The sequence below is a fragment of the Alternaria arbusti genome (genome assembly GCF_024043155.1).
Source record: "Alternaria arbusti strain BMP 1465 chromosome Unknown scaffold_3, whole genome shotgun sequence".
NCBI lineage: Eukaryota > Fungi > Ascomycota > Dothideomycetes > Pleosporales > Pleosporaceae > Alternaria > Alternaria arbusti.
Window position 1 is genome coordinate 456541 of NW_026249943.1, and position 14835 is coordinate 471375.

At 50.8% G+C, this 14835-nt stretch overlaps 6 protein-coding genes across 6 annotated transcripts; 3 read left to right on the top strand and 3 right to left on the bottom strand.

Moving 5' to 3' along the window:
* Positions 1-194: 194 nt before the first annotated feature.
* J4E86_002772 (uncharacterized protein) lies at positions 195-1491 on the top strand (the record flags this gene model as incomplete). The annotated part of the gene is made up of 2 exons (XM_051443330.1): positions 195-338; positions 394-1491. 2 exons carry the CDS (start codon positions 195-197, stop codon positions 1489-1491), a joined length of 1242 nt encoding a protein of 413 aa, XP_051304825.1.
* A 139-nt stretch (positions 1492-1630) lies between these two features.
* J4E86_002773 (uncharacterized protein) lies at positions 1631-2412 on the bottom strand (the record flags this gene model as incomplete). The annotated part of the gene is made up of 2 exons (XM_051443331.1): positions 1631-2177; positions 2228-2412. The coding sequence occupies 2 exons, from the start codon at positions 2410-2412 to the stop codon at positions 1631-1633; spliced, it is 732 nt and encodes a 243-aa protein (XP_051304826.1).
* A 221-nt stretch (positions 2413-2633) lies between these two features.
* Positions 2634-4279, top strand: TCA9 (Succinate--CoA ligase [ADP-forming] subunit beta, mitochondrial; the record flags this gene model as incomplete). Its single annotated transcript, XM_051443332.1, has 6 exons — positions 2634-2687; positions 2776-2859; positions 2923-2995; positions 3044-3143; positions 3200-4085; positions 4145-4279. The coding sequence occupies 6 exons, from the start codon at positions 2634-2636 to the stop codon at positions 4277-4279; spliced, it is 1332 nt and encodes a 443-aa protein (XP_051304827.1).
* Positions 4280-7882: 3603 nt separating this feature from the next.
* Positions 7883-8948, bottom strand: J4E86_002775 (uncharacterized protein; the record flags this gene model as incomplete). The annotated part of the gene is made up of 3 exons (XM_051443333.1): positions 7883-8332; positions 8408-8695; positions 8781-8948. 3 exons carry the CDS (start codon positions 8946-8948, stop codon positions 7883-7885), a joined length of 906 nt encoding a protein of 301 aa, XP_051304828.1.
* Positions 8949-9909: 961 nt separating this feature from the next.
* On the top strand, positions 9910-11391 carry J4E86_002776 (uncharacterized protein; the record flags this gene model as incomplete). The annotated part of the gene is made up of 8 exons (XM_051443334.1): positions 9910-9924; positions 9974-10108; positions 10163-10279; positions 10333-10523; positions 10578-10700; positions 10749-10829; positions 10885-10952; positions 11003-11391. 8 exons carry the CDS (start codon positions 9910-9912, stop codon positions 11389-11391), a joined length of 1119 nt encoding a protein of 372 aa, XP_051304829.1.
* Positions 11392-14022: 2631 nt separating this feature from the next.
* On the bottom strand, positions 14023-14453 carry J4E86_002777 (uncharacterized protein; the record flags this gene model as incomplete). Its single annotated transcript, XM_051443335.1, has 3 exons — positions 14023-14111; positions 14174-14320; positions 14396-14453. 3 exons carry the CDS (start codon positions 14451-14453, stop codon positions 14023-14025), a joined length of 294 nt encoding a protein of 97 aa, XP_051304830.1.
* Positions 14454-14835: the final 382 nt, after the last annotated feature.

A 14835-nucleotide genomic window follows, 5' to 3' on the forward strand; every position in this document is an offset into this window, starting at 1 on the left:
CTTGCCGAAGCGAAGCTCCACGCCTTCCTCGGACCTGGAGCTTAGCTTACAACGACCATGGCCTCGTCGCGCGGCAAAAGCCAGGACATTCTGTCTCTTACTCGCAAGCATCGGCGTTACTTCACTTCGCCTCTCCTATTCTCTTGATACCCTCCTCTGTCCTTTAGCGTTCCATCACAACCCATCGTCTCACAATGGCTTTCATCCAGAAGGGACTCAAGAACATTCTCCAGAAGAACCCCCACGATGTGGTCTTCCTATCAGCACTTCGCACGCCAGTCACAAGAGCGAAGAAGGGTGGACTCCGCGATGCATATGAGCATGAACTTCTAGGAGCGGTATGCCATCCTCAGCACCTGCAGTACACAGACCCAAGTCCTAACAACATCCCAGGTTCTCAAAGCCACAATGGCCAAGTTCCCCAACCTCGACCCCACGAAAATAGACGATATATGTGTCGGCACCGTTCTCGCAGAGCTCGGTGGCTCAAAAGCCGGTCGCATGGCCGCGAACCACGTCGGCATACCCACCACAACCTCCTTCAGCACCGTAAACCGCGCCTGCGCATCTGGCCTTTCCGCCATAACTTCAATCGCAAACTCGATTGCCGTAGGACAAATAGACGTCGGCATTGCAGGCGGCATGGAGAGCATGACACGAAACTACGGCAGCAGGGCCGTACCCACCGAACTCTGGCCCGAGATGAAAGAAAGCCCAGTGAAGGAAGCCAGAGACTGCATAATGGCCATGGGCATAACCTCGGAAAACGTCGCATCACGCTACGGCGTCAGCCGCGCCGACCAAGACGCCTTCGCCGCCGAATCTCAACAGCGCGCCGCCAAAGCACGGAGAAGCGGCCTCTTCGACGACGAGATCGTACCCGTAACCACCCGATGGATCGAGCCCGAAGTCCCCGAGAACACAAAGAGCATCACTGTAACAAAGGACGATGGAATCAGGCCTGGGACAACCGTCGAGAAACTCGCGGAGATGAAACCTGCGTTCATCAAAGACGGTACGAGCACAGCGGGTAACAGCAGTCAAGTCTCCGACGGCGCGTCTGCAGCGCTGATGATGCGTCGGTCCACGGCCACGACCCTCGGTCTGGAATCCCAGATTATCGGCAAATGGGCGGGCACACAAGTCGTTGGCTGCTCGCCCGATGAAATGGGCGTGGGACCCGCGTTAGCCATACCCAAACTGCTCGACTACACCGGCCTGCAGACATCTGATGTGAATGTCTGGGAGATCAATGAGGCGTTTGCTAGTCAAGCGTTGCATTGTATCAGGACGTTGGGGTTGGAGAGCAAGATGGATAAGGTGAATCCGAATGGAGGAGCTATTGCACTGGGGCATCCGTTGGGAGCGACGAGTGGTAGGATGTTGGCTACGCTGTTGCATGAGATGGGGAGGAGTGGGGAGCAGGTTGGTGTGTTGAGTAAGTGTATTGGAACGGGCATGGGCATGGCTAGTTTGATTATTAGGGAGTAAAGATTCTAGGGGAGAAGAATTATAGCTTTGGTGTATCAGATTAGGGGTCCTCTGCTCAAAAGGAACTGGGTATCGAAGTGACTAAACAATAACGCCGTTGAATATGCATCGCTCTTCCTATCCTCTTCACTGCTGTTTTTTATGCTTTGCCCTTCTTGCTCTTCTTTTTCGACCGCTCGGCTAAGATCTCATCGAGGAAGCTCTTGGGTTTTGTTCTCGCTTTCTTGGGTGCTGGTTGTGTGGTTTCCGCTTCATCATCGTCCTCCTCTTCCTTGATGGGTTTTGCGTCTGCTTCAGCTTGTGTGGTGACCTGCTCTTTCATTACTTTCTCCTCCTCTTTCACAGTGCCACCTTCTAGCCTCTTCGCCCTCGCCTCTTCATCTTCGTCGTCACTGTCCACCGGCTTAGCTTCTTGAGTCACCTTCTTCTTCTGCCTCTTAGATTTGAAAGTCGCAGCTCTCCCCTCTTCATCATCGTCCGACTCTTCTTTCTTTGCAGCCAACTTCTTGTAATGTTGAGCCTTGGAGGCTGCATTCGGTCTCGCAGCTTCTTGTTTTGCAGTGATATGGGCTTTTGCTTTCTTCTTGCCGATCAGCTGTTGTAACAGTTTGTCGTCCGATGTTCGTATTCTGCTGGTGAAGCTGCCATCTTCGATATCCTTGGGAACTATACCGCCGACACCGATTCTGGGGACATTATTAGAACCGCGATCGGCAGCGCAACAACACGTATTTACCTGTCGTGAGCGTAGTTTTGTTTCAAATCTTGATCATCGTCTTCAACTTGTGTTTTCGCATCACCATCCGCGGTGCCCCAGTCCGGCCGCGACCCATACAGGGACGCCAAGAGTTTCTGACCCTTTGCCTCGAGCAGACTTATGCGATTTGCGATGACATCGCCCTCATTATTCCGTTTAGACATGGTTGCGCGATTACTTCGATGCGCATCAAGTTCCAGTCGCTTGGTGTTACAGAAGTTCCCGGCCGCGATATTTTTGAGAGGACCCGGTTCATTCTCGGCGCGCTAGCAGACGTCCGCAACAGCCCTGTGAAGCCGCAACACCAACGGAGCTGTGCACTCCAGCTCTACCCCCCTCCAACTCGCCTCCTTATACCCACACGTGTGTCTGCCGCTCAGACATCATGTACAACTTTGCCCGCGCCCGGCCGCTGGCTCGCGCTGTCCGCGCTGCTGCTGTACGTACACGGGCCTACTCCGCAAAGCTGCGAAAGCCTCTTACGCAGCGTGCACCACACTGGGGGGTCATGTGCTAACACGGCCTAGGAGACACCGTTGAAGCGCTCTGTCGTCCAGCAAAGGAGAGGTCTCGCCATCCACGAATACAGGTCCGCTGCCCTGCTCGAATCGGTACGCTTACTCCACCGCATGTCCACCAATTTCGAGGGTCCAGATATCTAATGCGAATTTCAGTACGGCATCGGCGTGCCCAAGGGTGGTGTCGCTACCAGCGGCGCCGAGGCAGAGAAGATCGCCAAGGAGATCGGTATGCGACAGCAAGAGTGAATGCACAGTCGTGGGCTAATGCGCGCAGGCGGAGAGGATGCTGTTATCAAGGCCCAGGTTCTCGCTGGAGGCCGTGGAAAGGGTACCTTTGACAATGGCTTCAAGGGCGGTGTCAGAGTCGTCTACTCGTATGCTACTTCGCAACCATAACACGACCCCGGCCACCCTCTAACACAACATGCAGTCCCCGCGAAGCCTCCATCCTCGCTGACCAGATGATCGGCCACAAGCTCATCACCAAGCAAACTGGAGCCGCCGGTCGGCTCTGCAACTCCGTCTTCATCGTCGACCGCAAGTTCGCCCGCCGCGAGTTCTACCTCGCCATCCTCATGGACCGCGCTTCACAAGGACCCGTAATCGTCGCTTCGTCGCAAGGTGGAATGGACATTGAGACTGTTGCCAAGGAGCACCCCGAGGCCATCATCACCACCCCCATCGACATCCACAAGGGTGTCACCGACGACATTGCCCGCAACATCGCGACCGAGCTCGGCTTCTCAGAGCAGTGCATCGAGGACGCCAAGGACACCATCCAGAAGCTGTACCAGGTCTTCATGGAGAAGGACGCTACCCAGATCGAGATCAACCCCCTCTCCGAGACCACCGACCACCAGGTCCTCGCCATGGACGCCAAGCTCAACTTCGACGACAACGCCGACTTCCGCCAGAAGGAGGTATTCGACTGGAGGGACATCACCCAGGAGGACCCCGAGGAAGTCAAGGCCGCCAAGGTTGGCCTCAACTTCATCAAGCTCGACGGTGACATTGGCTGCCTCGTCAACGGTGCCGGTCTCGCCATGGCTACCATGGACATTATCAAGCTGAACGGCGGTGCGCCCGCTAACTTCCTCGACGTTGGTGGCGGTGCTACACCCGAGGCTATCAGGCAAGCGTTCGACTTGATCACCAGCGACCCCAAGGTTACTGCCATCTTCGTCAACATCTTCGGTGGTATCGTCCGTTGCGACGCTATTGCCAAGGGTCTCATCCAGGTTGTCAACGAGATGAACCTCAAGACTCCTGTTATTGCTAGGTTGCAGGGTACCAACATGGAGGCTGCTCACAAGCTCGTAAGTCATGCCAAAAGAATCAATTCTATATGCATTCATGCTAACACATCATGTTCCAGCTCAACGACTCAGGCCTCAAGATCTTCTCCATCGACGACCTCCAAGCCGCCGCCGAGAAGTCCGTCCAGTTCTCAAAGGTCGTCAAGATGGCGCGCGACATTGACGTCGGTGTCGAATTCACTCTTGGTATTTAAACTCTTTCAGCATGAACCCTTTGCTGGCTGACCACGTTTGTGCATGATAGGTTTGTAGATAGATGGAAGCCAAATTTGAGCAAGCGGTGTGTCTTATGAAAGTTTGTTTGGTCTTTGATTGTACTTGGCTTTGTGTGTGGTGGTGTGATTTTATTGCCTGCGATGTGGTGCTGATGTGAGCGTAGGTAGTGCGAAGCGCTGGGTGCGCTTACCCCGCCGATGTGTGACCACTGACACAGCTTGCTGACGATGATGATGATCACCATCTTCACGACACTATAATCCGGTCGAAACCACAGTCCACAGACCCAATTATCGTATATACGCTCATTGTTCAAGCGGAAATATCGCGTAGACACGATGGCTTCAGGAAGGGCACAAAACAATCCAACGGACGCACCGCCTCCGGTCTGTCTGTGTGCTACTTCGGACAACGGCGCGACTGCACGCACCACATACATCTTTAGGTATTTGGTTTTGAGAAGAGCACAGCTCATATCCACATTGAGTTGGGGTTTTGGAGAGAAGAGCACGCCCCATCCCGATCTTGTCTGGGTTTTTAGACAGAAGGGCACAGCTCATATCGTGTAAGAAATTGTCGTTTTGGAGAACAGCGCAGCAGCACACACCATGAGTAGTCCTTCAAATGTTCTTTTGGAGAAATGAATGGAAGTGTGAATGTTGAAGAGAAGCGGAGAAGAGAGGCGAGCAGCGGTATTTATACCCCTTCATTCACGTGCCGACCGCACATAACCTCTTTCTCGGAATCTTTTGGTAGTGTGTATGTTGATGGAGGGGTCGGAAAGACGATCCTCATCGGAAAGGCCTTTTCAGATTTTTGAGCAAGAGAGGGACGATGCACTTCGCACAACATCCAACTGTACTCTTAGTCGTTTTGGAGTTTTTAAGGTTGAAGTGGGTGTATAAGAGACAGCAGAGAAGAGGCGAGACGAGGTTTATATACCAGTGTCCTGGCTCGTGCGCTGCGCATACATGTCTGATTCGTTCTTTTTATTCTCGAAATACTTTTTGAAGAGTTGGACCAGTGCTTTTCATATCGCAGTCTCGAACTCTTTTTGGAATGGAGGAAAGGCTCTTTCCTCAACATCAAAGTATTTTGATGCTTCTTGGATAGAGCAAGGTAGAAGTGGAGTTTCGGGAGGAGGCCAGAGAAGAGACATGAAGACATCGATGTGTAACTTTAATTCACTTGCCCACTTCACATGATCAGTACATCGAGATCTTTGTGATACTCGATATATTTTGCAGAGGTCGGAGGAACAATCCTCACATATCGAAATAGTGCCATGTTTTGACTCGGAGGAACAAGACCATGATGCCTAGTGCTCCTACTTTTTGGACAGTGCAAGAGGATTGGGAATGTAGGAAGAAAGTTGAGAAGAGGCAAGAACCGAGCTTTTATAATATTTAGGAGGCTTGGCAGGCGCACTTGTAGACGTTTCCGTATCCTTTTGAGTTTTCGATGTCTTCGCAAAATGGTGGAGACAAGCTTCTCATCGTCTGATCCCCAGTGTGTTTTGGAGAAGACGGCAGCACCCAGAACATCCCGGCGTTTTGATTCTTGTTTGGTAAAATTGGGAAGAGGCGTGGATGTAGAGAGAAAGACCAGAAGGAGAAACGAGCGCAGGCTTATATGCTATTTTAAGGACGGTCTACCCGCACATCGGCGTGTCCGACAATTACTTTGTTGATGCTCGGTATATAGATCCGAATCGAAAAGCCGCTTCTCGTGGGTAGTGGTAACAGTCACTTTGGAAGACGCGCAGCAGTCGCGCACAGCATGTGGTTGTTCAACTTGGGTTTTGGATAATGCACGGAAGTCGCCGATAGTAAGAATAGCTTTGAGGCAGAAAGGGCCGAAGACGAGGTTTTGTACTGCGCGACCGGGTATTTGGCGCACATGGTGGATGACCACTGGCTTTTCTTGTGGGTATTGAATGTGTTCGCAAAGGTCGGAGAAGCAATGCTCATACGCATACATATTGTTGTTTTGGAGAAGGAGGAATCCACGCACAACATCAATGGTTCATTTGTCATCTTAGAGTGAATGAATAATTCAAGAGTGATAAGGGGAAAGTGAAAAGACAGGCAACTTGGGGTTTTATAGAAGGTAGAAGAAGCGCTCAGTCCGCATGAGTGCCTTGGATTCTCAGAGGCCGGGTATGAGAGTTGAACTCATCCGGACGCTTCACATATGTAGGCTCCCAGCTGTATTTTGTCTTGCTCATGCGAAGCCACCGCATTTTGATGTGTCGCTGTTGCCATCTGGCTACGCGAGAGAAAACCATGGCAAAAGTGTAGGTATGTTTGAATAAGTTCATGGGCGGAGACACAGGCAGCTCTCCATAGGCTTCTGCACTGCTAGTTTTGGGGAAATAACGAAGTCGAGGTGGCGGAAGAAGAAGAGCGACTGACGGTGAGGAAGTTTTCATGCTTCCAATTCTCATGTACTGAGCCATCACGACTTTTAGCTTCACTGAGTGTCAGCGCATGAAATGGCGGGTAGTTTCGCATCTCTCCAGCATGACATGTTCTTGTAGTGCAGATGCACGACCATAAGGCCATGCGAAATGGCTTTTGGTAGACCGAGACTGGTGCTCAAAAATGCCCATCGGCTTGTGTAAATTGGCTTTTTGGAGAAGGAAGGACGACAGGACGCCATGAACGTATTTTGGTATAATTTTGAAATCCCCTGGATCAAGTGGTAGATAGAGAAGAACAAGCTTTCAGGAAGAGCGAGGGTTTATATACTCGGCCCCGCACTAAATCGACCATGAGCAGAATATGTATAAGTATTGGAGTGAGGGTGATATCATGAGTCGTTCGGTGATCCCATGTGTTATGCCGCTGTAGCATTTGGTAGTCAAAAACAGAGACATCAATCGTCCCAAGCGCGTTCTCTAATAGTCGATCAAGCTGGCCGCAGACATGCCCCAATGATGAGATTGTTTTGAGCAGAGCCAAGCGCGAACACACCACGGGCGTCACGGTTTAAATGCTGGTAGCATACAAGAAATAGTCGATGAGAAGAATACGGGAGCAGGGCATATCTTTACTTCGACTTGCTCTAGTGAGGCGCGGAATGATGAGATGCTCTCAAGTCCGCACCCTCATCATTGACTTCTTTTTTCTTTTCGACTTTGTGGTAGCGCGTGTGTTTTAGCAATGTCCTGGTGTCAATTGAGATTTTCGCCCATGTGGTAATATACACATTACTGTACAATGCGATGTTTTTCGTGCAATGATACTAGAGGTAGTGAGTGGATCGCGGTGACCTCTTAACTGCTGAAGGACATGAAATCTGAGTGGCGCATTTTGAGACCGCCAAAGCTTTCGAAGCCGCATTGATGGCTTTGAATATTGTTTTGAATTTGAGTGGCTGGTTGTGGAAAGAATAGATGTAGCTCAAGCGAAGGGTGTTTATACGTGGGGGAGACTTCTCCGGTGCACTAGTGCCACCCCGAGCTCCGACGTTTGGTATGACACCAATGTCCATTTTTACATGAGTCAGCACATCAGCGGAAATGTGATAGTTCTGTCATAGCATTGAAGTTCATCATACGATGTTGCTGCTTATAGAAATCATACACCGAAGTCTCCTTTTAATGTCAGCTTGAGCAAGTCGTCCTTGACAATCTCTTCCTTGCGACTGAGAAGATCCTCCACATCCCAGTTCGCAGCGATGAAGCGACCGCTCAAGAACTTCGCCTTCTCTTGACACAGCCAAACGGCAGTACCGCCAACAAGCTCCGGACTGTCTTGGTTGAAGAGCGAGCGGAAGGGCTCACGCAGCATGTCGGTCGCGACAAGACCCGGATGCATCGATACGGCGGTAACATTCGGGTACTCCGCAGCGACGTACGTAGCCAACGCGTCGAGGATGAACTTGGACATGAAGTAGGCGCCAAGCGGCGGAACGGTAAAGAACGCCTGCCATGAGCTTACGTTGACGATCGTGGCAGGTGTATCGGGGCTGGGCAGTAGGCGAAGGAAAGAGCGGATGAGCAGATAGTTGCCTTTTCCGTTGATCTCCTACAATGAATGTATCAGTTCATGCGCTTTTGACTCAGGTACTGCGGGATGAGCAGCGAACGGGACGGATCTTACGAAGTTCCTCCACCATTGATCGGGGTCTGTGTCGTGCAGTTTCGGTCCGTCTCCAGTCATGGCGCCGGCTGCGTTGACGAGGACATCCGCGTGGCCGAATTTCTGCCGGATCGCTTCGAAGGCGGCCTCGACGCCTTTCGTGTCGGAAATGTCGAGGGCGTATGTAAGCGTTTCGATGTTGGGGTCCGCCTCTTTGACCGACTTCTCAGTAGCTGCGAGCTTTTCGGCGTTGGATGCCAGCAATGCAACACCCTTTACACCGGCCTTGACGAAGGCCGGTACCATTGCCTGCGAGAGCAAGTCTTAGCAGACGCAATAATGACGCGAATTCATGGCGAAAGGGGAGCGTTTTCGGTCAATTGTTTCAACATACCATGGCTCCTATACCACGCGAAGCGCCAGTGATGACGGCTACCTTTCCTGCCAGGCTATGTTCTGGGATACTGGGATCGATGGCAGGGTACGCGTCTTGGTGTGCATTCTTCGTGAACTGCATAGACGTGACATAGAAGTCTTTCGGAAGCTTGCTGAGGTCTGCCATCGTGAATGTGCTTTGGGTTCGGATGATACGAAGAATACGCTGTAGCAAGATAGCGCAAAGATACTAATCGGAGTCTAGAAGTACCACAGTCCACTGTGTTAACTTATGCGAGGCTCTGGGGCCAGAGGCCCCGCATTCGGGCTGCGATAATCGCCTCGTCGTGTCCCCACCCATGAAGCACGACTTGGCCATAGCAAACCATGTAATAAAAGCGTTGGCGTGTTGACACCGGGGCGTCGGCAGTGAGGTGTTAAGGTTGCGGAACGTCCCAAGCGAAGCCCGTTGGGAATGTTTGAGCGAACGAAGGCGATGATCGTCTCCGCTTAGAGATTAGCGTAGGATTGCGGACCCTGTTTTTGACATTCACCTGAGATCGATGCAGAACCCCCAATTTCCTCAATCCGGTCCGAATCGTATCGACATCGCTATCGGCACGAACTCATTCGTCTAGCGACTCGTGGTTCCGATCCGACAAGCTTGACCAGAGCTGCTCACATGCCCACGCAATGTTTGTCCAAACTCTGGGGATCTGACATGTCGGAAGCGAGGACGCACACATCGGAATACCGAGGTGTGACGACGTTAACAGGAATGCGGGTACCCGAAAACGATAGATCGTGATGGCAGCATCAGGGGCAGTAAGACATGTCGTGATAGCGGAACCCACTCTGCATGTTGTCTTCTCGGCGCCCTGATCGACCGAATGCACACCCATGCGGGTGAAGGGGTCGCGGGAAATTCTTTGGCGATCTTATACCAGCTGTGAATGCAAAGCGTTCCATCCATTCTCTTGGAACCTTGGTCTCTGCAGCATTGTTTGTATACTTCAACAGCCCAAGAATGTCAAACCTCTCCCCACTCTGGCCCCATTCAACTCCGCAAGTTGTTCGAGAGCACCAGCTGTAGCTCAACACAACCAATACGTACTGAACGGCAACTATAACTCACAAAGTAATTCAGAATGACACTTCATGAGGTAAGCTGAACCGAATGGGACGCCTTGAGTGGCGCTGACTTTGATGCAGGATCTAGGCCCCAACCTCACGGCGACCGTCCTTGTGACGGGGCTGCTTGCCTTCATCACTATGGGTATGCGGGCGTATGTCAGAATCACCAAGCATAACTGGGCTCTTGAGGACTGGGTCATGGCAGTAGGATGCGTATGTATCTAACCTTCACAGTCATCGAGAACACACTAAGCTCACTCACCACAGTTGCCTCTCATGACACTGACCATCGTCACCACCATCGGCTCCTACTACGGCATCGGCGCTAAAGACAGTACTTTTGCTAAGCCTGGCAACCAGAAATACGTCGAGACAGCATATTTCGTGAGTCATCATCCAGTGTAGCACGGAATCGATCAGTCGCTAACAACATTCAGTGGTTCTTCCTCTATGAGGTCTTCTACTGCACATCCATCATCTTCGTCAAGCTCAGCATCGCCTTCATGCTGAACCGGATAGCTGGCAGGAGAATGGTCTACATCTACATCAACTACGGCATCATGGGCCTCTGCGCTGCGACCAATCTGGCAGCTATCCTGTACATCATTTTCCAGTGTTGGCCAGTGGAGTAAGTACAAAGCAATACGGCATCACGTGGTAATGCTAAACGTATACTTCTCAGGGCTGCTTGGAGGGCTGATCTCATGGCCGAAGGGACTTATTGCCAGCCGCCAGTATATCTGCAAAACGTCTACTTCTTCTGCACTTCGGTCAACATCTTCACCGACTGGGCTACTGCGCTCATGTGAGTTACTCGAGATTCTGCTGTCGAGTAGGCACTAACGTAGACCAGGCCAATCGCTCTGCTCTGGAACGTTCAAATGAACAGGAACACCAAGATCTCAGTCGGTGGCATCTTGAGCTTGGGTATCTTGTATGGCAAATCCATGAATTTGACTGATCACTGTACACCGCTAACATCGCTCTAGCACATCCATTTCCGGCCTGGTCCGTCTGAAGTACACCGTTGGCCTGACAAGCAGCCACGACTATCTTTGTAAGCACCTCCAGACCCGCATCACATCACAACACTAACGTGACTCCCAGATGGCCTCGCCAACATCCTCATCTGGGGCTACGCCGAGCCCGCCCTCGGCATGCTCGTCGGCAACATCGCAACCCTCCGCCCCCTCTTCCAACGACTCCTCCACCTCGGCTCAAGCGGCTCTCACCAGCCTCGCTCGGGTACACCCCACGGTGTCAGCAACCCCGACCGTTCGCACCGCTACAAGCCTTTTGACACCGAACTCGAGCTCGGCACGGTCGCAGACAACCAGGACACGCACATGCCGGCAATCAAGGTTCATGCGGGACGCGTTAGTGTATCGAGTGACAGCGAGAGCCAGAAGGAGATTCTGGAGAAGAACGATCGGTTTCTGAACAACAACAAGGATAGTATTGTTGTTAGTCGGCATGTGGAGATTAGTCGCGATTAGTCGCTCGTAGGAGTTGCTACTTGACTGTCTGAAGGTGGCGCATGGGGAGCAAGTACGACAGGTTCATGATTGTATTTTATTGTTCATATATCATGTCTCTCGTTATCATCAGAAGAATGAAGGCCTTTTTCTCGTCTTTTCACTGCACCAGCTCGATCGTGGCAGTCGTAACGATTTCAAAGAGTTCCTTCGCACTGGCTAAGGAACCCATACGAGACCAGATCACGCTGCTCAAGGACATTTGATCTTAGCACCCATCTCTAGAGCCATCCCTCATCCCATTTGACCCTGGTTTTCTGGAGTACAATGCTCTGCGCAAGCTTGGCACGTGCTAACGAGGCGATAGGTGCGATATCGTTGGTTCTGACAACGACAGTTTTCTCGTTCAATCTCTCATGCCGCAGTGCCACGAAACTCTTCGGTAAAGAAAAGTGCATACGCGAAGGTATACATCTCGTCATTCTCATCGTATAGTACGAAAAAACCTTAAGACAGCAAACACATCGTTTATGATGACCAGATTTTACAACATTGCGGCCTTTTAGATGTGAAGACATCGTAGTTGCGCGATAGTTGCAAAGCCAATGCATTGATCTGCTTGAACTCAAATACAGTGGGAAGAGAATCACTATATATGTAGACTGACGAAAGGAGGGCTTTGGTGGCGTCCATCATTATCCCGATGCGACCGTTTTATCATGCAGATATCAATACATCGGCAAAGAGGGAGACATAAAAGTCCTTTTAATATGGTTTGTTTGAATAGGAAAGCCGCAGTCCAGCCAACTCCATTTTCCAAAGAGACTTGTTTTTTGGTGACAAGCATCGTATTTTACTGTCTAAACAACGACGTGAGGGCGTAGCTTTATACGTAAAAGGTGGAATGACACTAGTACTCTTGTCGCTAGATCGAAGAGCCGGCATGAGCTTTAAATGTTGCTTTTTGGAAGGTTGTCGGCAAAGCCGCCCTACATACGTGCGAGCGACTGCAAATGGCTGTCTCATAAGACGTGAATAAAACATTTTGCATAGATGGGTATCCGAGTCCATGCCCACATTGTTTTTTAACTCGTACAGTTTTCTGCTGTCGACTTCGCACCACATCGCTTAGTCGGTTAGGCATTTTAGAAGATAGTCGCTCAGCAGCAATATAAAGCCAAATCTCGAAGACTGCGAGAAGCATGAAATGCTTTATCAACAGCCTCAATCCAATAAAACACACACACATTGTCTTGTCTTTGTCGTTTTTGGAAAGTTCCAAAAGGCCGCGGCCATCGTAGACCCCTGCAAACTTTTGAACTGAATGTAGTTTGGAATAGATAGAAGATGAAAGAGAACAGTTGAAGAAAAGGTGCTTTATATGCAGATAGCTCCGTGAGCCAGGGCCATTGCATAGGGTTCTCCAGTGTTGAGACTCGCGAAAACAATATGAGCTGGCAGTTGTCGTGTATTTTTAGCCGAAGGAGGAGAGCACATCCCATGGATTTCGCAATGTTTTGGAACGATAACAGCGGGAAAAGGTCTCTCAGCGCGCATTCGCTCCAGCGAACCGGATTTTAGAGACTTCGGCGGTGGCTCGATGTAGAAGAACGCTTGAGAACATCGCGGATACAGGGCGCTTTTTAGCTTCGTGGGAAGAGAAACTCAACTCTTTCATTGGGTAGGATGAGATGAACTTTGGAAGACTCGAAATTCCATGGCCGATGTAGGTCCACCGTTCTGGAAGAGAAGGCGACAGGCGAGAACATGGAATGTATGCGACTGATTTTGGAAAGGCGGAAGGAGCAAAACTCCATTCTGTGTCTTCCATTCATTTTAGGGAAAGCCAAAAGGCTGTGGATGTTGAAAGCAAGAGTGAGGAGAAGAGAGAGAGAGAGGTATTTATACAGCCAGCGCACGGTTCCAGGATAACATGCAAAGCCGTCGGGGCAGTACACGCGCCTCATGTCTTTTTCCCACCTCGTTTTGGTACGAATTGAAGGTATGTGTATACCAACATGCATCGAGAAGCTTCTGGCTTTGGAAGCCGCCAAAAAAAATGATCATGAAATGCGGAAAACATTGTTTTTGGACAACATTGGCAGTCTGTCACCAAGGACTTCGACATCAAATGCCCACATGGTCTTTTTTGTTCACACGACGCGATGGACATGTCAGAACAGCGTAGTGTTTTCGGAAAAGCTCAATAGGAGTGTGGTTGGCAGGAAACAACATGCCACATGGAAGCCTAATTTTTTTTGTTCAAGCGAGAACTCCATGAAAGAGCCAGGTCGGGCTTTTGGAGTTTGGTTCCGACAACAAATCATCGAAAAGCAGTCCGAGCTTTTAGAAAGAGCGATCAGGAAAAATAGGATGATAGAAAGGAATGTTGAGAAAGACGAAGGGCGGTATTTATACCTCTCGACGCACGGAGTGTTTAAGCTAGTGCGGGTGATTAGTCTAATGATGCATAACTCTTGGTATGCCCAAAGGGTCTTCACGTGTTCGCGCATCGCCTCCCATGTGGACACAATCTTCTTAATTATGTAGTATCATTCTTTATTGGTATTCAGGTGACTTTGGGGTACTCATTCGTTGTCCTCATCACCAAGTTTATCAACCCTTCCGTCAACGAGCATCGTCCCCGGCCTTCTACTGTCCACCAGTCTGATTATCCTTCTGCTCCATACCCACGCTCCTGCCACCCGCCTTGGTGGTATCGCCAACGAAGTTGCCCGCCGCTATCACAACACGTTAGCATCAGGTTCATCTCCTTTCCCTCGTCCGTTGCACCATTACTCACCTTTAGTAGTATCGCCAGCACCCTGCGTAATTCCCGTAACAGCATCACCGAGTCCCTTACCACCAGCTGCGACAACGTTGCCGGTAGCGTCAGTGACGCCTTGGACGCCCTTGCCGACGGTGTTTGTTGCGGCGCCTAGAGTGTTTCCTGGACTGTTAGCAATGAGCATTCTCTCTCTATTGCCCCATTACTTGGGAAGGAACGAATTGCGATGAGACGTACCGAGACCGCTGGCAGCGGTGCCGAAGAAGCCCTTTTGTTGGTTGTTCTGGTCGGACATGATTGCTTTGTGTGGTAGACTCGTGTTGTGATTCGGATCGGAATATACAGCCTGATGTGAAGAAGTCTGAAGTTTCGGTTTTAGGAAGTGTCGAAAGTGAGGTGTAATGTGCTTACTTCGGCCAGCCTGGTGTTCTGATATGTGGTTGACCACTCTGTCCTTATGACGTAGCCGGTTGCGCCATTCTCACCTGCATCCCTGCGCACTGCCCCTCATCTGGAAGTTGCGCAAAGACGCGCAACGCTCCTGCCGTCTGCAAACGTCCCGCAGTAAGATCGACGTTTACATCATATCACATCATTGGCGGGGAACGTGCGTTCAACGGTTCCAGGGGCGGACGCAGACTTCCATTGGCCCAGGCGCATCACAGACAGTATCACAG